Source organism: Canis lupus, chromosome 20 (assembly GCF_011100685.1).
Source record: "Canis lupus familiaris isolate Mischka breed German Shepherd chromosome 20, alternate assembly UU_Cfam_GSD_1.0, whole genome shotgun sequence".
NCBI classification, from domain to species: Eukaryota; Metazoa; Chordata; class Mammalia; order Carnivora; family Canidae; genus Canis; species Canis lupus.
The window spans coordinates 36,474,966-36,499,378 of record NC_049241.1 but is presented as its reverse complement, the minus strand read 5'-3'; the positions used below and the strand labels follow the sequence as shown (position 1 = coordinate 36,499,378).

At 52.9% G+C, this 24,413-nt stretch overlaps 2 protein-coding genes across 22 annotated transcripts in view; one reads left to right on the top strand and one right to left on the bottom strand.

Moving 5' to 3' along the window:
- The window catches only part of CACNA1D (calcium voltage-gated channel subunit alpha1 D), a 297,961-nt gene extending 280,449 nt beyond the window's left edge, over positions 1 to 17,512 (top strand). For 11 of the 21 annotated variants that reach the window (XM_038566148.1, XM_038566165.1, XM_038566164.1 and 8 more), the window contains 8 exons: positions 6,036 to 6,152; positions 6,855 to 7,222; positions 7,947 to 7,973; positions 9,455 to 9,604; positions 9,884 to 10,047; positions 12,863 to 12,984; positions 14,577 to 14,897; positions 15,397 to 17,512. In XM_038566148.1, coding sequence (XP_038422076.1) covers positions 6,036 to 6,152; positions 6,855 to 7,222; positions 7,947 to 7,973; positions 9,455 to 9,604; positions 9,884 to 10,047; positions 12,863 to 12,984; positions 14,577 to 14,897; positions 15,397 to 15,690 — 1,563 coding nt within the window. In that variant the 3' untranslated portion in view covers positions 15,691 to 17,512. Of the gene's footprint in view, positions 1 to 6,035; positions 6,153 to 6,854; positions 7,223 to 7,946; positions 7,974 to 9,454; positions 9,605 to 9,883; positions 10,048 to 12,862; positions 12,985 to 14,576; positions 14,898 to 15,396 lie in introns of those variants that run through there. The other 10 variants (XM_038566155.1, XM_038566161.1, XM_038566153.1 and 7 more) reach the window with 7 other exon arrangements.
- A 1,011-nt stretch (positions 17,513 to 18,523) lies between these two features.
- The window catches only part of CHDH (choline dehydrogenase), a 37,860-nt gene continuing 31,970 nt past the window's right edge, over positions 18,524 to 24,413 (bottom strand). The window contains exons 8-11 of the mRNA XM_038565352.1: positions 24,020 to 24,154; positions 23,066 to 23,208; positions 22,539 to 22,641; positions 18,524 to 21,782 (exon numbers count right to left, since the gene is read on the bottom strand). Coding sequence (XP_038421280.1) covers positions 21,364 to 21,782; positions 22,539 to 22,641; positions 23,066 to 23,208; positions 24,020 to 24,154 — 800 coding nt within the window. The 3' untranslated portion in view covers positions 18,524 to 21,363. The remainder of the gene's footprint in view (positions 21,783 to 22,538; positions 22,642 to 23,065; positions 23,209 to 24,019; positions 24,155 to 24,413) is intronic.

Below are 24,413 nucleotides of genomic sequence, written 5' to 3'. Positions count from 1 at the left end.
TGGTACCCAACACCAGAATCCATGGTGCTAGATTCTTACGCTCCTGGATGGAAGACACAATGCAGGCCAGTATCCATCATAGGGAAACAGATGTAAGACTGGATACCAGGCTCTTCATAATTACACTGTAGTGTGACCTGACCATAAATGTGTAGGATTATTGGGTACTGGATTCTCAACTTTTTCTGAAAGGCAGGAGATCTTTTTCCTCTGACAGTAATAATTATTATTTTCAAAAGTCTCTGAGAAGATAGAATTACTGAAAAGTTAAGGCGGGTTATATTATGTAGTAGCAGAAGGTCTTAATTATTGTGGTGTGTTATTGAATGATGCCAACCCGATGCCCTGCATTAGCCCTAATGTGCCAGTTTTCCATGGGAAGGAGCTTGCTAACACCTGCTAACGTTTCCAGGGCTGGGTAGGTACCTGCATAGATTCATTCTCTGTGGCATGCCTCAGACCTGGGAGGTGGCTATTTGGGCTAATGGGAGGGTGTGTCATTCTAAGCCACTGAAGGCAACTCACTGACAAGTGCCAGAGGCCAGCTCACAGAAGCCAGGGGAAGGAAATTTCTTCCAAAAGTGGAGAAAGTCACCAGGATCCGAGGAATCATAGACGAAGTGAAGGGGCCAGTGCCTGAGGAAAGGTTGGCACTGCCTGTCTGGGGCTGAGTTATCAGCTGTTCTCAAACTTCTGTGTCTCTTTTATGTTCTTAAAAATTATTGAGGACCCTCGTATATCAGTATTTACATTAGAAATTAAAAGTGAGAAACTTTTAAAATATAGAATCTACATGTACAAAAATAGAAAATGACATCATCACAGGTCATGTAGCCTTTGAACAACCCCACTGTGCCCTGAGAGAATGTGTGTATGAGGCAAAGAAGATACTAGTATTGTGCAGATACTGAAGGTGTCCCCAGGCCATACTTTGAGAACTGCTACTCCAGGGAAATGGATCCCATGTCCCTCCTAAAGAAAAAAGGTGCTGGAGCCTTTTTATGTTCTCCCTGGTGAGGGAGCCTCCTGCGAAGAGCACTGCCCCTACCTGAACTTCTCTGTCCCTCCTGGGTGCCACCCCAGAGTCCCAGCTCACTCCCCTCGACACAGAGCTGCCTGTGCATCTTCCTGTGTCCAGCTAGGTTCAGACTGCGAGTTGAACCCCACATCTCACTGCCGGTGCTGACCTAGAGGAAAGATGGTCTGAATTAGTGTGTGATAGACAGGGTTTTTAAAGATCACCACTCCTCAGAGTGGCACAGCTGGGATGAGGATGTGTGCCAAGTATAGGGTCAGCTTTCATGACACCTTGTGGTCACTTATCATTTCCATGTTGACTTAGGGATACAAGAGCTCTTAGTTGGAAGGAGGTTAACCTTGAGGTCACATGTGGGGTCACAGTCATAAGTGAGCACACGATTCAGGCTTGATCCCAGCCCTCTTTCCCGTAGACTCAACGACGTCTTGGCGGTGGTCAGGGTGAGGCCAGCAGGGCTTCGTGGGAACCAGAGACCTGGGGACCTGAGTGCTAGCTGAGCCTTCACTCTGTAGGGCAGACCACTCAACCAAATGGAGGATAATCCTGGCCTCTCAGGATGTAGTGGGATGAAGGATGTGAGATCATTAGGACAGGCACAAAGTTGCTAACAGAACAGAGGTCATGATTTAAGGCATCTACTGAGCTTAAATTTAAATAGTACTCTGTTAATCGGGAAACTAGCAGGAATTTCTGATTCTGGTGTTAAACTTCAACCAAGAATCAAGGTTGCTCAGATAGCTCTGCGAGATCATGTGTAGGGAAATGTCATAGATTCCTTTAGATAATTAAAAAAGTCCTTAACCTTTCAAAGTGGTGGTCACAAACTCGATGCGTACTGCCGAGCGCAACCGCAGGAGGAGCTTTACGCAGTGACCTCACGGCTAGCTTTTCAGCGTGGGTCAGAATCACTGTGGGTAGCCCATGGAGTGCGGTGCTCAGGACTCTAACCCCTTCAGGTATGACTCAAGAACTGCACATAACGCCCACAAAGGCCACATGGTCACATTTTTCCCTGGAGGAAAAGGAGAGCAAAAGAAGGGGTGTGTGCATGTGGAGGCAGTGGGGGACAGCTGGCTTATTCTGTAAGGATTCAACCTCCAGTTTGTTCTGATGGAACCAGTCGGAAACAGTGCCCTATGATCGGGGTGGGGGGTGGGGTGCTGAATCCTGGGGGAGGGCCGACCAGAACTTGCCCTTACGGAGGCGAGTGTGCAGGAGCCGCTGCTGGCCGAGCGAGGGCCCTGATGGGGAACAGGCTGTGCCAGACGGGGGCCCCTTGGCCGGAGGCTGGCAGCCTGGCGCTCGCATCCAAGGATGAATGGCCTGGCCGGGTCCGCCCGCAGACTCCCGTGTCTTCTCCCCACTGCTGCAGGGTAGGTTCAGGAGGGGTTCTGGTGCTGCGGACAGCTGGCCGCTCCCTGGGGTGTCCCCCAGCTAGCTTAGGAAGGCCGCGTCGCAGCAGCTCTCGCACGCCCAGGTAGGACAGACTTACCCTGAGAGTGGGCAACAGGAAGGAACGTACATGAATGTTCAGAGTTGATGTTCAAATACCATATTTTTACGCTCTTGCTTCAGAGATACTTAGATTTTGTAGTTTGGGGTTTGTTTTGGGTTTTTTTTTTGGTGACTTAATCATTCTATAGAGTAAATATAAAATTCCAATTAAATGGTGTCTAAAATTTAAAGCAGCAGTCTACAGGCAAAGCGCCAACATTTCTTTTTTTAACAGATATTTACGATGCCATCTAGCATTTAAAAATCAACCAGAAACTAAGCTTGATTCTGTTTAATATTTTATATGATTGGACGTCTTAAAAATGTTTCTATTTTATAGCAATTCTCTGTTTATTCAGAACCATACTTCTGTGATGTTAATGGAATGAATTTATACGGCTTTAATTGTGTTGGTTTAAGTGCTAATGACCACATTTCAAATTAAAGTAGTGTTTTGCTGATAGAGGTAGACACAGATATGAAAAATGAAAGAATAGATCATTCTACTGATTGTAAAGTCTTTATTTCAAGGGAAAAAAAGTTTTTTTTGTTTTGTTTTGTTTTTTTTTTTTTTAGGGCTGTGGAAAAAAAGTAATTTTTTTGAGAGTTTAAGATAGTTTTCTGGGATCAGAACTTGTGCCTATGGAAATTTTGGAGCAGCCTAAGCTACCTTTTTAGCTTGATATGTGTGCTAGAAAAATTTCATTATCATGTTTTGTGACATGTAATAAATTCAGGGTGCTGTGTTTAAGCTTCATTTCAGTTCCAGTTTGGGAACCGCTGTTTCCTTCATTCCCATAGCTGGCAGACACCCCACTCCTCGGCACCCCCCCCCAACCCTGTCCTTCCCCTGATGAGAGAGGTCAGTCCCTGACTCTTAGAAGATGTGTTTCTATCTGCGTGGAGCAAGCAAAACATAACCATGATTTCTAAACCTCTGCTTTCATGTCGAGGAAGAGTGATGCTTTCTATCCTCCTCCGATGTCTCTTTAATGAATATGTTGTCATTATTTGTCCTCGGAAGGGGCCTCTTGAGCCACCTCTCAGTTTTCTCCATGATTTCTGTTGCAAACAAATTCTCTGTCCTGTGTCTGTTCACCACACTCTCCTGATCTTGTGTACCATTGAAGACGTGCTGGAGACCGTTTTTGTTTTTATTATGCAATTCTGTTATATGTGTATTTCAGTGAAATGTCAACCCGCCAACAGAGGATGATGTTAAAAATTATCCAAATAAATAGTTTTCTATTTCTTTTAATCAGACCTAGTCCAAATTGTTGAATGACAGTGAATAGGATCATCTGCTGTGTTTCAAACTCAGGGGTATTCCAAGCCCGTGGTGCCTCGTGACATGGGTTCATATACATAATTTACCTGGGGTGTTGACTTAGTGCTTGTCGCCTGTGTTTACTTTGTGGACACGGCAGCAGGTGTCTCAAACCTGGTCTTTGATTTGGGAGCCTCAGATCTGTGGCCAGCCTTTCCTCCCGGTGATCCAGAACCAGACAATGAAACCCTGGTTTAGCTTATCTTCCCTTGACGACCGAGCTCTGGAAAACACTGTTGGACGCCGCTGGGCTTGACCGTCCTGCACACACCTGAAGCTCTGTGTGAAAGAGCCCTCCCCCACCTGACCTTAGCGCCACCTTCTCGATGTTTCCAAGAGGATGGCAAGTGGGTCCACGTCCAAGCAGATGATTCCCCTGGCTCAGGTGTGCCAGATTCGGGGATCCTGAGAGAGGGAAAGCAGGTGTATGTGCGCATCCGTGAGTGTGTATGCATGTGCGTGTGCAGCTTGTGCTGGGGTTAGAGGGACAGGAGAGTGAGAGGCAGCCTCACTGACCATACCATGGACTGTTCTGGACTTGGTCGCAGGACACATGTGTCTTTCCCTGACAAGACCACAGCTTTCCTAGCCAGGAACCTGAGAGCTCTGAATCCCAGTGGCTCTTTCACACCCACCATTTATGAAATGGAAAGCCCCCACCCCTGCCCCTCTAGTCAAAGAATGGATCAAACCAGACCTAGCCTGGTGTACCATTTTTAACAGCATTGTCTCCTATGGAGGAGGCTGTTTTCACAGGAGCCTCTTAGGAAGTTCCTGTAGGATTTTACACTCTAAATTACTTTCACTGCCACTAACAATGGCAGAAGACTGGTTCTGAGCATTCCCACACCAGCGGGACCAGCCCTGTGGGACCCAGCCAAACTGTGGCCACCATCCCCACCCCAACCCTCCCCACTCCCCACTGCTGGGGGTCCCCTGATGCCCCACCTGTAGGCCCAGTTGCCCCCCACAGTCTTCCGTGATACAGAGCATTAGCTGCAGGTGCAGCCCTGTACAGCCAGGGTTCAAGCACCCTCCATTGTGGCTGCTGAGTTGCAGAGGGAGTGCCAGCAAATGAGGGGGTCCTGCCCGGATATGGGACAGGTGGGCTTAGGTCTGGGGGCAAGGAGGAAACGCCACTTTGATATGTCAGTCCTTTTGTGGAAAAAGATAAAGTAGCTGTACTGTCCCTGTTATTAGTCTTTAGGTCAGCATTGGTATTTTTCTTCAAGTTGGTGCTCAAAGCATAATTTTCTCAGAGCCAGCAACTCCACCTCCCTCTGCGTGGTGTGTAAACATCTTTAAAGTTTCCCTAACAAAGTTGGGAATAACAGAAGGGCTTCTCCCAGGGCCTGTTCCAGTGGAACCCGGGACCCAGTGTAAGGAAAGCCAACTGTGAGGGCTCAGGCAAAGGAATGTCTGTGAGGGGTCACCTGGTGGGTCCCACACAGCCCCCAGGGGCTGATGAGCCCCTTTCAATGTGTTGTGGTCTTTAAGATGATCCAACTGTTGGCAAGTTCTTGGCCTGATACCAGGCTCCAGGCCAGGACATCACGGATGCCACGGAGGCTGACGCTGCACAGCAGCCCAGGTCTGTGTGTGTGTGTCAACCCATTCTGTCATGGTCCTGAATGTGCTGGTGATTGCAGTGTGTGGTGTCACTCCCTCGTTCCCATGGCTTTTTTTTTGCAGAACCAGTGGCCCCGAAGGCTGCGGGTCTGCTTTGCCCCCTCACACTTGTACTTAGGTCACAGCCGGTGAGTCCCTGCCACCCTCCCTATAGAATGGCCGGGTTGTGTTCCTTGCCCCCACTGGGGCTCTGGGAAAGGACCCTGCAGGCCACATTCTATAGACTGTCATTTAGATGTGGGCTTGTGCTCTCGGCCACGGCAGACGCTGTTCCCTGCGAGTGGGGGTATGTGAGGAGGAGGAGACTGGGTGGAAGGCCTCAAGCACCCAGTCTAGGGGACCAGCTTGAACTCCTGACCACACCCTTTAACCCTGGGGCTTCAGGGACCCCTCAATTACACTCACACGAGCAGTCGCTTCCCTGGGTTGCCTTTTGGAGAAACCTTCCCTCCCCACAGCTGAATCAGGCAGGAGCAGAGCCAGGACCCAGGCCGAGCCCAGCACGCCCACGTTGTCTAATCCATTTTGCCATTTTTGTTGATCTAGGCAGGATTAAGGACACTGCATGACATTGGGCCAGAAATCCGGCGTGCTATATCATGTGATTTGCAAGATGACGAGCCGGAGGAAACAAAACGAGAAGAAGAAGAAGATGGATTCAAAGTAATTATTCCACGCCTAGCTACACACTGGCCACTTGGAAATAGCGGGGCAGGACTTCAATTTGGGCAGTTGGTGATCCACAAAAGAACCTGGAGAATGCACGCCAGCTCCCGGGCCTAGAGGGGCTTACGGACCATGCTCTCCCCACAGCAGACCTTCGGCACCTCCTCTGGGGCCGGGCCTGCTGCTTTCCTGAGCTGGCCCCTCTGTCCCACGCTGGCCGCTTCAGAGGAGCCTGGCCACAGCCGCTTGGCCAGTGTGGCTGAGCATCCTGAGGCCTGCTAGCCGCTGCCCGCCTGTGTTCCCCCCTTCTTCCCTGGGCCAACTCTTTGATCTGCCAGCTGGCCCTCAGCCCCCTCCCAGCCCAGAGGGTGTGCTTCCTGTCCAACCTCAACCGCTGGGGGCTGCCAGCCCGCCCTGCTGGGTGTAAGTCACCTCAACTTGGAGCGACTGGAAGAGCACACTCGTGTGACAGCCGAGAGCTGGCTCCCCACTCAGGGATCGGTAACCTTCCTCATTTCAGGGGGACCGGCTGCCACACAGACACATCCACCCTGATCTGTGAGACACTCAGATTGTTTTACAGGGATCCTACGGAGCTTACCTAGAATTTGTTTTTCGTGTAGAAAAAATTACCTAACAAAGCTAGCCTGCATCAAATACTTGTTAAATTACCTGGTGTTGTCTCCCATTATTTTGCAGAGAAATGGTGCCCTGCTTGGAAACCATGTCAATCATGTTAATAGTGATAGGAGAGACCCCCTTCAGCAGACCAATACCACCCACCGTCCCCTGCATGTCCAAAGGCCTTCAGTTCCACCTGCAAGTGATACTGAGAGACCGCTGTTTCCTCCAGCAGGAAATTCGGGGTGTCATAGCCATCATAACCATAATTCCGTAGGAAAGCAAGCTCCCAGCTCAACAAATGCCAATCTCAATAATGCCAATATGTCCAAAGCTGCCCCTGGAAAGCGGCCCAGCATTGGGAACCTTGAGCATATGTCTGAAAATGGGCATCACTCCTCCCACAAGCATGACCGGGAGCCTCAAAGAAGGTCCAGTATTAAAAGGTAACCTTTAAAATGTGTTTGCACTTGGTGATGTAGTGTCTCCCCCGAGGTGTGTGGCTTTCTTCCCCCCCGTGCTCTGGCACACACAGGAGACTCTGAGGCGGCATCTGCACGTGAACCTGCAAGTGCCGTGAGCTCGTGGGCCTCGTCAGGCACTAGCCAGTGATGAACCCAAAGGATGGAGGGCCACGAGCTATCCTGTGCCCTGCCAGAGGGGCCGCTCCTTAAAACAGCAGTAGTTGCCGTAAACTCTACCTTCCCCAGTGGTGCCAACATACCGTGGGACAGGGGCTGGCAACCTTTGTCTTGTAAAGGGCCAGATGGTAAATATTTTAGGCCCTGGCCACCACACAGGCTCCACTGCAGCAGGCCGAGCTCTGCCGTTGGAGAGAGAAAGCAATCCTAGACGGCGTGTGTAACTGTGTGGGGGTGGCTGTGTCCCCATAAAACTTTAAACTTTATTTACAGACACCGCAGTGTGAACTTCATATAAGTCCCATGTGATGAGATATTTTTTCTTCCTTTGATTTTTTTCTTTCTTTGCCATCTTTTAAAAGCGTTAAGAACTGTTCATAGCTCATGGGCAGTATAATGGCCTGTAAACCATAGCTGGCTGCTCTCTGCTCTAGGAACTAGCCTGATATCTGCATTTTAAATTTTATTGGAAATATTTAACTTTTATCTTCTCCCTCCCTCCCTCCCATGTTATGCCTTTCCTGGATAGAACCCGCTATTATGAAACTTACATTAGGTATGTGCTCATCGCCTGTGTTTGTGTGTTAAATACTCTGTGTTTAAGTGTAACCAGTTGGCCTCCAAGTGCTGAGGGATGAGAAGGATTTTGAGGCAACAACCTGATAGGGTAGTGGAGCTTGGGGCCGTGGACTCCAGAGGCAGACGTCGTTGTTTTTTTATTTCCTTCTCTCTTTCTCTGTCTTTTTTTCCCTCTCTTTCTCTTTTTTGAGATTTTATGTATTTTATTTTAGAGAGCGCATGTATGTGAGCAGGGGTGGGGAGGGGTGGGGCAGAGGGAGAGGGAGAGAATCTCAAGCAGACTCCTTGCTGAGTACAGAGCCTGACACAAGGACTCGATCTCACAACCCTGAGATCATGACCTGAGCCACCCAGGTGCCCCAGTAGTTGCTTCTTTCTAAGCAAAGGAGCATTCAGGTCCATATACGCACAGACTTTGTTCTCACCTAAGAGCTAATACTCACATGCCAGCATGCTCGCGGGCTAGCCCCTACATGCCTCATGACTGTGCAGGGAGAGCCTACTGTATACTCCCCTGGGAGGCTGACACTGCCTCTGCTGTCTGGGTTCAAGCCTCTTATGGGGGCTTCATATGAGCATGACCCCAACCTCCTGAAGACCAGAGACTGGGCCTTCTCCGTAGTCTTCTCCATAGTCCTCAACATATGTGCAGTGTATCCTACTCCATATTTGCTGAACAGGGTTGAATTGTAAGAATGATCATTTTCTTGGGGACAGACAGACTAAGTCTCTTGGCTTAATTAAGTGTAACCAGCTGCTCAGGAGCAACCTGAGAGAGTGGAGAGCTTGGAGGGGGCACAGTCATCTCTTTGGAAAGAGTTGATGTCACAGAGCTTAGCTGGTTTTCCTGAGGACTGGAGCCAGGTTAAGGGCTTTCAGGGAGATAGCACGACAGTCTTGCCATGTGGGCACAGCAGGCTTTGAAAAATTGGCAAGTGTCACAGGTGTGAGTCTCCCCTGGGACCCAGGATCCCAGACTCCTGTCATATTTCCTGGGCCAGAGGCAGTGGGAAACTGGTAAGGGAGCTCCTTTGTTCCAGATCCTAAAGTCACACGAGCCAGAATAGAAGGAACAAGGATCAGAGTAGGTGGCCGGGGAGCCCAGCATTTTCTCTCCAGGACTGCCGATCGCTGCGGCCTCTAGGTCCATTTCCTTGTTCTGTTCCCCAAATCACACCTTCGTCTTTGACTCCATGGCCCTCAGGCAGAGTGCTTTGGCACCAGCATTGTGCAAGGTATTGAGAGATGCGCCCTCTCCCAGCACACACACATGCTCACACACACGCTCACACACATGGCACCACCACCAGAGGCCTCAAGAGTCCAGTCCCAGGTCACCCCGGGAGAAGCCAGGGGCACGCGGGGCAGGGGTGCTAGCCGCACACCGAGGCCGGCTCAGGCAGCGTCTGCCTGCGAGCTCAGGGGCTCAGGGGCTCGGGGCCTGTGTCACAACTGCAGATCTGACTCGGGAGATGAGCAGTTCCCAACCATCTGCCGAGAGGATCCGGAGCCCCACGGCTACTTCAGGGACGCCCGCTGCTTGGAGGAGCAGGAGTACTTCAGCGGCGAGGAGGGCTATGAGGATGTGGGCTCTCCGGCCGGGGGCAGGTGAGCAGCGCTGCGGCTCGGGCCGACCTCAGGACGTGGCCCGGCTGGCCGGCCCGGGCCGAGAGGCGGGGGGAGGGGGCTGCTCTCGCAGACCAGCTTCTCCCAGGGCCCCGAATCTTCCATGAAGCTGAGCACTGACTGCCTTGCTCTCAGCCAGTCCAGGGTGTCCAGGAATGGTGGGGAGAGGACTGTCGCCGTGGGTCTAAGCTTAGCGACGGGGCTTGCTCGCGAGGCTGGCATGTGCCCCTCACCCTCTCGTTTGGCCTTTTTGACCGCCAGGCAGAGCTACAACTACTACAACCGATACCTGGGCAGCAGCTGGGACTTCGAGCGGCCCCGAGGCTACCATCACCCCCAAGGCTTCTTGGAGGATGACGACTCGCCCGTTTGCTATGACTCCCGGAGATCCCCAAGGAGACGCCTACTACCTCCCACCCCGACATGTGAGGCCAGATTTTTTGTTTTGGGTGAAGCCTCCCAGAGAACAGTGTGTGCCTCCCCTGGCCCCGGCCCCGAGGAAGCGTGACAGCTGTGATCCTGCTGCATTAGGGACCCCGGTCCTCCAGACCAGATCCCTGGTCGGAGACCCTAGCGGCTTTCCTTTCTGCCTCGTCCGTGTGCCGCGTGATAGAGCTCAAAGCACTTCAGTGGTGGTCTTGACTCTCTGAGAACAGAGAAAGGCAGCGCGTGGTCCCAAACGTGCACAGCGTGTGGCATCTGATAAGGGGCTTTCTGTGCTTGTCTTCGTTTCTTTGAGCCCAGAGTCCCTCTTGCAAGGTAGTCACCATGTGCACCGTGTTGTCATCAGGCTATCTCCGTGGATGGGGTGACTGACCCTCAGAGGGCAGAAGGGATCGGCCCTGGCGCGGAGCTGGACCTCATCCTAGGCCTGTCCCACCAAGCCCCATGCCTCCGAGGTGTACCTGGGAGCTCTTGATGTCTGTCCATGTCTCCTCAGTCCCCACCAGGGAGTTCCCCTCTCACCCACCCCCTCCACGCCTCGGCTCTCATCTCTGCCAGGCGTCAGCTAGTGCCCTTGCTCACAGGGCAGGTTTTGGGTCAGCGCTCCCACCCGGGGGCTGGAGGAGACCCATCCTGCTAGAGAAGAGGTGGCGGTGGGGGGGGGGGTGGTAACTGTTCCCCACCTGGTTTTCTTAAGCAGGTGACCTAAGCAGTGCCCCCCAGAGATCTGATTCACCCCAGTGAGGAACCTGGGTCTGGGTGAGAAACGTAGCAGTGGCCTTTGCCCCCTCCTGGCCAGGCAGTTGGATTGTGCACATGTGGGCATTTTGGTGGTGGTTCAAGAACATCCAGTCCTGGTGTTTTGAGGAATGAAGCACATACTCGAGCAGGGCTCTAATCAGTAACCAAAAGTAGCCCAGACACATTGGCTCTGAGTCGGCTAACTCTGTGTGCGATAACCAGTCCAGCTGGATGGCGCTGGGGGCCTCCTGCCTCTCTCCGGCTGTCTGTCGCAGGAGACACCATTTCCATAGTTAATATTTAACTCTGCAGCCCCAAACACATGCTGAACAGAACACTTCTGAGCTCCGTGAATACTGGGTGACACAGGCAGGTGAGGCCAGGCAGAGGCCCCTTGCCCAGGGAGTGCCACTGCCCCGCCTGGATCTCCCTGTGTCCCCTCCGGTAGCCACATTAATGCCCACCATTCAGGGGCACTGCCCTAGTGAAGCAAAGAACCTGAGTGGGCCAGAGCGGAGCAGAGAGCGGGCCTCCTTATTTGTAAGGGCAAATAAATTTTATTTGCTTCGCTGCTCATCGGTTCAGACCTTGGGCAGAGAGAAGCTGGAAACCTTCAGCCTGTGTTCTCAGCAAAAATGAGATTACTTCGTCTGCCGGCGTCGGTTGCACACAGCAGATGAGATGATCAGTGTCTACATGGATTTTCAAAACCGCAAGGCACTACTGGAATGAGAGAGATGGTGGTTTCCTCTCCTGGCTCCCAGCCTCTGGCCCCTGCCCTCTGATCCTGAGGGGGTTCTAGAGGGGGTGCCAACGAGGGAGGCCCATCTCCCTTAGGGTATCCCCCTTAGGACACATTGCCCTCCCTGTGTGGTGCAGGGAGGACAGGATGTCTGATGGGGATAGCAGGTGTCTTACAGCTGTCCATGTCCCATGTAGGCAACTCCAAGAGGAGGAGGAGGAGGAGGAGGCCCAGCACGCCCCACAGGGGCACCTCAAGCCCGGGTGGCCAGGGCCGTTGTCTGTTCTCCCCACACTGGGCAGGGCCAGTCAATGGCTCAGCCTGGTCTTCCTACACTTTTAGACTAGAGCTCTCACAGAACCCGGTTCCTGCAGCTTCCTGTGACTTCTAGGAGGCCTGGGAGGCTCACCCACCCCTATGGTTTTCCAGTACAGGAATTAGGGGTGTGTTTTGCCAAAGCAGGAGGAATGCCCTGGGATCTTAGGAAGCAGAAGCTGAAGAGACCTGGCTCCTGCCTTGCAAACTGTCAGTAGGGCCCCAAGCCCTTTCTCCAGCGCCAACGCCCTCAAGGGTAGACCTGTTCCCAGGGGGAGCAGAGCCCCTGGCCTGTGCTTGGGGCCCTGGGCCCTGTGTCCTGTGAAGCCACAAACTTTGGATCTCTTATCATTGCTCAGCCTGTACACCAGCCTCTATTTCGAGTGGTTGTTAACAGGACAGTTGTGTTCTTTAACATTAGAGGTGTTTTCTGTTTTTGCCTTCAGTGCTGGAGAAGCTGGGTCTTTCCCAACAAAAGAACTTGCTTCTTACCTGGTTGAGTTATAGCAAGTCACTCCCCTTGAAGCAGGCAGAAGCACGGGAGCAGCAGCAAGATGCTGTGGGCCCCAGAGACTCTTAAGATGCCTTCGGGGGCGGCAGCGGGGCGGGGGGGTGGGGGGCGGCAGCAGGTGTTGTAGGATTCTAGAATGACGTTGTGTTCTAGACCTGAAGTGCTGTGGTCCCCATAATGTGTGTACAGGACCAGGGGTGTCAAGTCAGAGCAGCTGCTCTCTGGAGCCTTTAGCTGTGCCCTGTGATAACAGGCATTACTTGTACAAGAAGCCAACTTGCACTTAACTAAAAACACCCCCTCAGTTGGGCAGTCTCTTCAGCCTCCCAAAGTTCTGAGACCTCACTGCCTAATGCTCTTCCTGGGACATATCGCTTGCTTCCTCTCGGGCTCCCTGCTGAGTGTCCAGTGGGCCACCCTGACCCCAGAGCCCTGGGGCCCCCACAGAGCGCTTGTTTCACGACTGCTGGTGTGCTTCACTTCTCAGCGCACCGGAGATCCTCCTTCAACTTTGAGTGCCTGCGCCGGCAGAGCAGCCAGGAGGAGGTCTCGCTGTCCCCCACCTTCCCCCACCGCACAGCCCTGCCACTGCACCTGATGCAGCAACAGGTGAGCCGGCCTGCGTGGCCTTGATACACGTGCCTGATGGGTACCCTGTGGACCCCGCCCTCCAGACACCCCCTTCCCTTTGGCTGCCAGCAGCAGGAGCAAAAAAAAGGGGAGAACCTTCACAGACACTCTGGCTCCATCCTGTAGCAACCTTGCCAAATAGATACTATCCCGACCCCCTTTTCACAAATGAGCAAATATCAGGGGAGAGGGTAGGCGACATGCCTAAGCTCACACAGGAGGTTTGTGACCCAGTTGACATAGGCATCCTAGGCCGCCAGCTTCCAAAGCTGGGCTCTTGGCTTGGGTGCACACTGTGTTCTCTCTGGGGCATTGACGATGCGGCCTAGTACAATCCCTGACCCAGGGAGTGGTGGCTGCTTGCTTGGTCCTGAATAATCAGTGCTGCCCTTTATTTGCTAAGATGCTGTCCTTTCATTAAAACATGTCTGTGGAGCCCTTTGCACACAGGGCCCTCTGGTCACAGGGGTGGGTGAGCCTTCAAACAGGCCGCAAGGAAAGACGGTGGTCCAGGGAGAAGGACCCATCCACAGTGTGACAGGTAGGAGCTCAGGGGCTGGAGGGAGGGTGGGGCAGCCGCCCACTCACCAGGGGCTTGCCTCAAGGACAAGAATATGGTACTTTTTCTTTCTAAGAAGAGCACATCAGAGATGCCACCCACTGTGTACATGTGTCAGGGGCAGGAAAGCGTGCAGGGAACACCCAGTCTGTAAATTTGCAGAGCTAGCTCACCACCTAGGTAGCTCACTGCCAGCATCCTGAGCATGTGAGCACTAGTTTCCATTTCAGGTGTCCTGTTCCAGGTTTCTCTGCCAATTTTTTACTTTCCTGCCTTCAGTTTTTGTATTAGCTCTTATTTGTGCCCTGCTTTATTGTGAGAGGGCAAAGCTTGGGAAGGCCCAGCCATCAAATGCCACAAACCAAGTAGGCATGGCAGTCTATGTGGGCACGTGCATGAAAACGCCCTTCCCTGTGCTGTCCCGCTGACGAGGACACCTCTGTGCCTGCATTGCCTCCCTCAGGTGGTCGTGGCTTTTGGTTGGGCCACGGGCCATCGTGGCCCTCCGTGCAGAGAGGGAATACTGGGGCCAATCTGTTGTGGTGCAGCTGTAGGTGGGGGAAGCAGGGCTTGTGCCCAGAGCTTCAGAGCAGACCAGATGCCTGCTGGTGTGATGAATTGCACTAGAGTCAAGAGAACCAGCTGTGTTCCTTCTGAGGGCTGGGAATGTCTCGTTTGCCCCGAGTGTACTGTATTTGAACCTAGAGTGAACGGGGTGGTATGTTCATACACCACAAGGTAAAGAAATGTCTTCACTAATTCTCCACTGCTTGGTGGCAGTTTGACAAATTAGCAGCTGATTCCTGCTTAGGAACAGTCCTAAGGAGTGCATTATGGATTTGGGAAAACCAAAACTAGTCTGCCAGAAAGCCAGATTTCACTGCCTGTGTCCTCTTCAAGTCCCTGTACGAGGCTGCCCCTCTGCAGCCATGTCTCCTGCTTGGTCTGCGTGAGGAGGCCTGGGGTTTGCTCCTGAGGACCTCTGACCCCGCCACCTTTCATCTCTCCCCAGATCATGGCAGTTGCGGGCCTGGATTCCAGTAAAGCCCAGAAGTACTCGCCGAGCCACTCAACCCGGTCGTGGGCCACCCCTCCAGCGACCCCTCCGTACCGAGACTGGACGCCGTGCTACGCGCCCCTGATCCAGGTGGAGCGGCCAGAGGCCCTGGACCAGGTCAACGGCAGCCTTCCATCCCTGCACCGAAGCTCATGGTACACGGACGAGCCCGGCATCTCATACCGAACTTTCACACCAGCCAGCCTGACTGTCCCCAGCAGCTTCCGCAACAAAAACAGTGACAAGCAGAGGAGTGCAGACAGCTTGGTGGAGGCAGTGAGTATGCTCCACTCCACCCCAAGGATGCCAGGATGGGCAGGCTCTGGCATAGCAGAGGGGGACCTGCAGGGGCAGTGGAAGTTCTGAGGCCGGGGGGGCTCTGGGGCCCAAGTGTGCCCCTTTTCCTCTGGACAGCGCCCATTCCTTGGATACAAAGATGGTACTTACGGCATGAGTATAAAAATACTGCCACTGCCAGTTCTCATAAAGGAGCTGCACCTAGGATTGCAGGTGCCGGGCCTGCACATACTACTAGTTCCTACTGAGATATTTTCCCCAGTGGGGCCCACTCTTGTTGGGCCACATGTAGTGTTGGAACTCTGTGATGTTTCAAAGCCATTTACATTTAACTGTCATGTGTGAGGTCTAGCAGACACGATTGGCTGAGTCCCAGAAGTACATCGTGCGGTTTGTGCTTTAGGTGGTTCCTGTGGGCTTCTCCCTGCAAAGCCTTCTAACACTTTTATGCCGTTCATTTTTTGTCCTATATATACAGGTCCTGATATCCGAAGGCTTAGGACGGTATGCAAGGGACCCAAAATTTGTATCGGCAACAAAACACGAAATCGCCGATGCCTGTGACCTGACCATCGATGAGATGGAGAGCGCAGCCAGCAACCTGCTCAATGGGACTGTGCATCCCCGGGCTAACGGGGGCGTGGGCCCTGTCTCACACCGGCAGGACTATGAGCTCCAGGACTTTGGGCCGGGCTACAGCGATGAGGAGCCTGACCTCGGAAGAGATGAGGAGGACCTGGCAGATGAAATGATATGCATCACCACCCTGTAGCCCCCAGGGAGGGGCAGACTGGCTCTGGCCTCAGGTGGGGCGCCGGAGGGCCAGGAAAAAAGTGCCTCATAGTTAGGAAAGTTTAGGCACTAGTGTGGAGTCCGTATTCAATTAGACTTTTGTACAAGTGATGTCATGCCTCAAGGAAGCCATAAACCTGGTAGGGAACAGCCGTGCACCCGTGCCCAGCCCCAGCTGTGGGAAGCAGCAGGTGCAGCCTTCCTGGGGAGGACCCGAGAGGACGAGGACGTGGGACAAGCCCGGCCCACTCGTCCAGGGCGCCCCCGGGGCACTCGCCCGCGCCCACCCACCTGCTGGCACGGTGGGGAAGGTCAAGGTGATGACGATCACCACACCTGTGTCATTACCTCAGCCATCGGTCTAGCATATCAGACATTCACTGGGCCCAGCATATCCATTTTTAAACCCGTCCCCCCAAATACACTGCTTCCTGGTTTCTGTTTAGCCGTTTTGAAATGCAGTGTGTGAGTCAGGACCTACCTACCAGCCGTCATCTGGAGAGGGGAGCAGGACCTCATATATGAGGTTTTCTGTTCTGTGACCCCAGTTTACAAGAGAGTGTCACTCAGTCGGTTTTGGACTGGCAGCTTAAGGGCAACTGTAAACTGGAATAATCATGCACTCGCAACCAGGTAAACTTAGATACGCTAGTTTGTTTAAAAATTATAGATTTACTGTACATGACTTGTAATATACTATAATTTGTATTTGTAAAGAGATGGTCTATATTTTGTAATTATTGTACCGTATTTGAACTGCAGCAATATCCATGGGTCCTAATAATTGTAGTTCCCCACTGAAACCTAGAAATTACTAGCATTTTTACTCGGGCTGTACAGAAGTAGAAGAAGTAGAGCCAATTCTCATTCATTCAGTGAAAATCTTTTGGGGATGAAATTTTAAGTTCAAAAGAACTTGACATCAGATTTTTTTCTAAAATATTTTGAGTCACTCTGAATCTACCTTTACAACAAGATATACCAGATGTTTAACAGCCTTTGCTCTGAGCAAGAGTTCTAGGATTTGATAGTGTACCTTTGGTCCACCATGGGTTACAACTGTCTTTTCTCTCACTAGCCCTCCGAGAAGCTCATTGCGTAGGTCGAGCTGGTTACTCTGACCCTGTGGCATTCACAATGGCACCTCAGCTACCCCCACAAGACATTTTCGCATCTCTGGTGTAGAAATTATCACACAGGTGAATGGAGTTCCTCTGCCCTTGCTCCCTGAGGACGGACGCTGCTGCTTGTCATAAATCGGGGTGCTGGGGAAGGGGGTGGAGGGGCACAGCGATGCTCTGCAGGATGGGAACGTCGGGTCTGTCCAAGTTGTACTGTTGCCTTTTTACAAAACACTGCTGTACTGTGTGTTCTCTTTGAGGGCTTTTATATGCAACTGAATGAGGGCTGAAGTTTTCATTAGAACGTACTCACACTCCGATTGTACTTCCTGATGAAAACCCACTTTTGGACCATTAGACCCACCAAGGCTTCCTTTTCTGTTCAAAGAATCATGCCGACTTTGTCAATTTACCTTGGCAGGGATTCCCTGCGGTCAAAAAAAGATAATTAACAGTTTTGGGTTCAAAATTTTTAAATATTACCTAGGCAACCTGTTAATGTTTTGGGGTTTTTTTTTTGTTTTTGTTTTTTGTAAATAACAAGACTTTGTTATGAAGACCTTACAAACCTCTTCTTAAGACATTCTTACTCCAGATCCAGGCAAAAACACTTCAAGGTTTGTAAATGACTATTTCCTGACGTAAATTTTTTTTAATTAAAATGCAAAATGTTCTTCAGAATATAACTGTGTAATAATTTTATTGCATTAGGGAGCTCTTGTTGCAAAGAGCTGGTGGGGGCCGGTGAGGGCAGTCCTGGGACTCTGAGCAGTTCCCGTACCCTGATGGCTCCCTCCTTGATGCCCGTGGCTAAGTCGGCACCAGCTGCAGAGAGCACGGTTTCTCCTCAAGGGCTAAGCCACTGTTCCCATCCTTTCTGCTGCGTATTGTTCTTCCTGTGTGGCTTCTCAGCAGCAGCCCAAATTGCCTCCACCACGGTCGGGTTTTCTGGTGCAGGCCACCCTCTTTTCCAGTCAGTACTTTGTTGAGCCATGTGGGCTTTTTTCCCTTTGCTTCAGGAAAGATTTTTTTAAATTTATTTATTCATGAGAGACAGAAGCAGAGACATAGGCAGAGGGAGAAGCAGGCTCCCTCTGGGGAGCCTGATACGGGACTCGATCCCAGGACCCAGGGATCCCAGGACCACGACCTGAGCCAAAGACAGACATTCAACCACTGAGTCACCCAGGCATCCCTTCAGGAAAGTTATAAGATTAAATGTCTCTCCCTTCTGGTTCCCCTACATCCCCTAAAAGTCATTCTGTTGTGTTCCCAGGAGTAGTACATTTGGTTTTGTGTTTTTCATAGCACAATGGAAATGGCAGTTCTAACTCCCAACCAGCAGAAACCTCACAAACAGCTTTTCCTCTCGTTTCTACCCAGCAGCCTGGCCAGATGGGCCTTTCCAACTGTTTTCCCACATTTTGGAGCCTGGGAAGCTCTCCGTACACAGTGTAGGCGTTACCTGCCTTACTGCTGACCCCACACTTGTGAAAGGAACCAGGGTAGTTTACTTCACATTGTTTATATTTTATGGTCTTCGCTGTCTTTGCCAATTGCCTGTTTTCCTGAAAAGGTTTCCATTGTTATGATGGGCTTTAGGTTTGTTCTAAATACTGGCCAGCACCACAGCTGTCCTCTGGCACAGAGCTCCAGCTCCTTCCCTGACTCAAAAACAGACACTAGGTAGGCTTTCATTTGTTAACAAAGTGTTTATTTCTCCAAAATGATATTCCTCCTTTCCTGGGGATGTCAGAGGGCAGGAGAATGAGGGGCAGGCCTGGGGCCCGTGTGTCCAATGTAGGAGCACCAGTGAGAGAGGCCTTGCAGACACCCTGTGGGGATGGTGGGATGAGAAAGGACATGGGACACTGCCTAGGTCTCAAGATAGGGCTGGTGGAGAGAGTGTGTGTTTCCTTCTGGTTTTTTAAGAGAAAAGGACGCGGGTATTAGATGTGATGTTAATTGGGTGGAAGCAGGAAACTGCCTTTGTGGGGAGGAATAGCCTCCAGGCTGGAGAGGAGACTCTATTTGAATTTATGGAAACAAGGACTCCCATAGTCTGCCCGGGGAGCAGAGAGGCTGCAGGTCCAAGTGCCAGGACCCGGCTTCCAGGACCTGCCATCTCCGGTCATGCTGCAGACGGGCTGCTCCTCCACCTGTGCGTTATGACCCCGAAGCTACCAGGAAGCACCTTCAGCTCATGCAGCAGCTTGGACATAGGCTTCTTCGAAGGGGTCCATGCTCAGGGCCCGACCAGGTAATACACAGCTCTGTTGCACTTCTTCAACCATTTTTGGAAAAGTACATTCTTCTGTTTGTGAGCATCAGGGGGTCTTTGCTAAGGGGCTTAAGTAAGATTCCTCCCAGGGCGAGTGCTGGCCTGGTCTCTGGGTGCCCGGAGAGCTGCTGCCTGTGGCATGGCTGCCCTAACCCAGTGGGCACCCTTCTCCCTCTCGGGCTTCTGCAGCCAACGGCCCTCTTTCTGAGGTCCAAGTTTCCCTCGTGGCAGGGACTTGGAGACGGCCTGCTGTTGCGACAACGGGCCACGGTTCCCCCCTGCCAGATGGCTGCATGCTCACCGGCCAGGGCCTGGGCGAGCAGCCGCTTCAGAGCCCAGTGTTCTGCCCTCGGCTGGACCCCAACAGCACAGTGCTCCGCTCTGAGTCCCAGGAGGCCTGGATGTAGGGCACTCACGGTGTTCTCTTTTGAGACTTACTTCTGCACATGGTGTGTGATCATCGGGAACAAGACTCAGTGACCAGGAGTGGGCGAGGGGCCTAGATGTCATCCGGCCGTACAGCATTCTGTGCCTCTGGCCACAGGTCATTCTGCTTATCCGATGGGGTGGACACAGTAGTAAACAAGCCACAGGCTCGGAGAACGCAGAGGCCGCAGGAGTGATCGGCTGGGTCACCTGGCCTACCCGCACGAGCGAAGGTCAGCACAGTCCCGCTCCGGCCTGGGCCCCTCTGCCCACTGAGCTCGCTGCCTGCTGGCCCTCCGAGCAGTGGGGTGGGCACCTGCGCTGCCCCGCTGTCCTTTCACCCCTGCAGGCAGCTCCAGGACCCCGAGGGTGATGACCGTGCACCACGGCTGTGGGCAGATGGGGAAGCTTTCTAGGAGAGATGGATCTCCTAGCACTTAGAGCCTCCCTTGGAACAGAAAATAAAGCAAGATACAGGTAAGATTCAACCAGAGATACTTAAAATTTTTAAAGGAAGGAGAAGTGTGGTGGTTTCCTCCTCTCTCTCTGGAAGGTCTTTCTCACAAACACAGGTTGTGGCTGTCTGGCCTCCGGGCCACCTCGATCCTGGGCAAAGCCTGGAATGCCCCCTTTCCCTCCCCTCCTTGTCGTGGGTCCTGCGCAGCAGGTTTCCATAGCACAGTTCTTCTCTCCCCTGCCGTAGATGGTGGCCTTGGAGATCTTCAGAAAAATCAATCCAAAATGCATTTAGTTTTCATCACCTTGTAAGAACAGTCTGGCTGAGGCATCTCCACTCAAAAATCAGGTACTGGATTACATTGTTGAATTAGAGAAAGTTTTAAAGATCAAAGAGCTATTTTAAATGTTACTTGTATCTGTTTCTCCCCACTGCCCCCCCCCCCCCAACTCAAATCTTTGCCAGTTTATTTTCACAAGCTCAGGTACGTAGTTTGACTTGACTGCTTTTTCCATCAGCCTCGGCTCCATCCCCGTCTGTTCCTGCGGATGCCTGTGGAATACAAATTGGCCAGCCGTGTCCACTGTGAGTCGTTTCCCCGGGCTGACAGGAAAGCATCCTCTCTGGGCTAGCCGCTTTGGCTGGGAGCAGAGGTCTGGTCTGTGGGGTTTGCTCTGGGATTCTAGGTTTCCCCGGTAACAGGAAAATCTTTTAAAATGCTAAATCAGGAAACCTATGGTAGTTGAAGAGACTCTCCAGACTCCTCTTTGAACAAGGTCCAGAAATGCTCTCATGGGGCTGTGTTAAGAACCAGAGCACTGGAGACGTGGGCCCTCAGAGGGACCCAACTGGGAGGGGACTCAGGAAGTAGAAGAGAGAGCGGCTCGTGTTTCTTCCGGCAGGCAGCTTTCCCTCTGAGCAGGGATGCCGGAGGCTTAGGCATGGGCCTGGCTGCAAGGCTGCAGCCTGAGCCAGAGGATGCTCCCCACCCCCACCCCAAGAACCCAGTGCCCTCTAGCCAGCACCCCACTCCTGGAGCCACTTGCCCTCACTAAGAGGGCGGCCGGGGGTAGACCCTGGACTGCAGTGTGCCATGGAGTCTGAGACAAGGCGGTGGCAGGAGTCAGCCATCCTCTGCAGGCCTGCCCCCTAGCCCTCTCTCCTGTCCCTTAGGAGGCAGGCCTGTGGGGGAAAATGCTGGTGAAAAGAAACCTGCCTGGCTGCTTGTACTGGTCTCTGAGCCTCAGAAATTACTCATTCTCAGCCACTGAATTGTGACATCCTCGACAGTTTCAGGAAAGGGCACCCGGGGTGGGTGCTGCGCTGACCCTCCTGGCTCGTCAGGAGGCATCTTGGGCAGTGTCCACCTCAGCGCTGGGTGGCCAGGGTCTGGGGCTTGTACACAGGAACATCCTCGTCCGAGAGCGCAGGCTGCCCCTTGATGATGTCCGCTGCTTTCTCCGCGATCATGATGGTGGGGGCGTTAAGGTTGCCGCTGACCACGCTGGGCATGATGGAGGCATCCACCACCCTGAGGTTCTCCACCCCGAGGACCCTGGCCTGTGGATCCACCACGGCAGTGGGATCAGAGGGCTGGCCCATCTTGCAGGTGCACGAGGGGTGGTAGGCACTGTCTGCTTTTGCCCGCACAAAGGCGTCTATCTCTGTGTCTGACTGCACGTGGCTTCCTGGCTGGAGCTCCTTCCCCCGGAATGGTGCCAGGGCTTTCTGGGCAAAAATTTCTCTGGTCAGCTTCACACACTGGCGGAAATCTTTAATGTCGGTTTCTGTCAATGAGAAGAGACAGGTGAGGTGCCGCCTCTTACCAGCGGATTGAGCACGAAGAGGCTCAGTAAGCTGCCCGAAGCAACGGTCAGCGCCTGCCAGCCCTGTGATCCCACTGCCGTAGTGGATCCACAGACCAGGGTGCTTGGGCCAGAAAACCTCAGGGGCACAGAGCCACCAGGTCGTTTGTCACCTACTCATGGCCAGTTAGACTACAGCCAAGCAGAGTCTCATGAAGGCCAATAGGCAGCATCCTAGGTGGACACAGCCTGCCCCAGAAGCCCTGGGTTTAAATGAGGGGCAAGAGTAGACAGCCTGCTGCTTGCCACTGTGGCTGTGAGCATGCTGTGAGTCGTCGGTGAGCAATGGGGAGTGCTCCTTTTTGCTGCTGCATGCAAAGAGGCAGGCCCAGGAAGGTTATCTGCTTTTGGAGGATGCTCAGAGTAACAGCAGCAAAACTGCTCTGTGAGCTCTATGTGCACAGCCAGATCTCCTTGCACCTTCTGGTGAACTGTTCTGAAAGCTGCAACTCTCTCCTGCTGTGCAAAAGGACCCGCCAGGGTTACTTCAAGTGACCAGGACACACAGAGCAAACAGCATGTGCAAGTTTATATAGCCCAAAGTGAGGGAGGCAGAGGGGGACCTGTATCTCGGGTATAATTCAGACAAATGTGAACCCCATAAAGGCATCCACTCATTCACTGAATGAATGACCTGGCAAGCCCAGGCCTGGGGAGACATGGGGGCTGGTGAATTACCTGTTGACAAGTAGTTGGGCTGAATCACAGGGTGGTCCCGAGGGTCGGCACTTCTCAGTTTGAGCCAGCCCACACTTGTGCCCCGCAGGGTCCCCACGTGTACCTAGAAGAACCGGAGGAAGCATGACCTCCTGCCATCTCCTGACTCAGTAGGCTTAGGCCCCAGGGTATCCATGGGATAGGACTCCACACCCAGAGCCAATTAAAAGCAGACAGATCCCCCCTACCTTCCACAAGTGGGGGGAAGGAAGATCTCCCCTCCCCTCCCTGAACCTGCTTCCTGGCTTTATGCCTGATGGTCTTAAACTTCCAGGGGCTTTCAGGGAAACCCCAGGGCCCTTGGCCACATATGTCCATTTCCATATGTTGCATTTACCCTGAGTCATTCCTGGTACTGCCTCAGGAAGATTCCAGGGTCAGCCTCTCCCCTCCCCACTCGGACCCGCTGAACAGCTGGAGAGCAGGACAAGGCTCCTGCACAGCCCGCCGAGGGCCCTGCTGCAGTGAGGAGAATGTGGCCTGCTTACCTGGTAAGCCTCCTGCTGGGTGGGCACCCGTCCATGGTCAATCACTTGGGACGGCAGGAAATGGAACTGGATGTCCGGGTGGGGGACTCCGGGCCGGCTCCGGATGAACCCACCTGTTTCCAGGTGCGCGGTGGCTCCATCCCCTGAGGAGCAGAAGAGGACGAGGCAGCTGAGCAGGTGGGCTGGCCTCCCCTCTCTGGGTAGCTCCCCCGGGCCCTATTCTGGGGCCTGGACCCAAAGTGCTCAACTCTGGCCTCTCATCCTCAGGGGGCGCTCACCCAACAGCACAGGTGTCAATACCAGCTCCTGCCAGGGGGCTTTGCCCTTCCCCTGGACTCCTCCACTGCTGACCTGACTTCCTCCTCAACATGTTACAGTCTCCCTGGCCCAACATATTTCTTCCTCTAACACCAGATACCTAGATCCGGGGCCCTTGTAACACCTTCTTCCTATCTCTCAGATATTCTCCACTTTACTAACGTCCTGATCTTAAAACTTAAGCAGGTTTACAAGGATTCTTTCCATTGATCCCCCCAGCACGGAAGCTCCCTTGAGGGTACCTGCCTTACTGGCACAGCATAGCTGGCAGGTGTGGGAGAAACCCATGCTGACAGGGATCTCCAAGGACCACATTCTGGCCTGGGCGGTACTCTGGGACTCCAAAAACAAACAAAAAAACTGCTGAGAAATGGATGTTGATTGTGCCTTTACTCCTGTCCATCCGTAAGAGAGAGCAGCACCCAGGCTCTGAGGAATTGTACACTGGACAGGCCTTGGGGTGCTGCATCTGGTCCTCACAACAGCCTGCCGGGCGTGACTATGTATCCCCATTTTGCAGATGGGAAAGTTGAGGAGGCGAAAGGCAGAGCTAAACTGTGAATAAGTGACTTGAGGCCAGGGAGGCCATGCTGCCCCTCGACCAGCTCCAATCAGGTCCCGGACCAGTACACCCACCCGTGAACTTCCAGAGCCACTCCAGACCAATCCGGACCTTCCTCAAGGGCTTCTGTGCCGAGTGGAGAGTGATGGGGAGGGTGCATGCCTGCTGGATGTAAATCTCCAGGTGGTCCTGTAGGTTCTGGCCCACTCCTGAAATGGGAGGGAGTGGTTACGGGAAACAGCTTCCAAGGGGGCCTCGGCTGTGCTGGCCTCTCAATGTCCCCTGGCTTTGAAAACGCCCCACCCCCACACCCACCCCTTCCACTTCTCTGCCAGGCCAGCTCCTGCTCATTTTGGCTTAAAGGTCACCTCCCGGGACATCATCCCCATATTCAGGGCCAAGTATAGTCCTCTCATGCTGCCAAAGCCACCTGCCCTTGTCACTCAACCTTGTAACCATCCAACACCG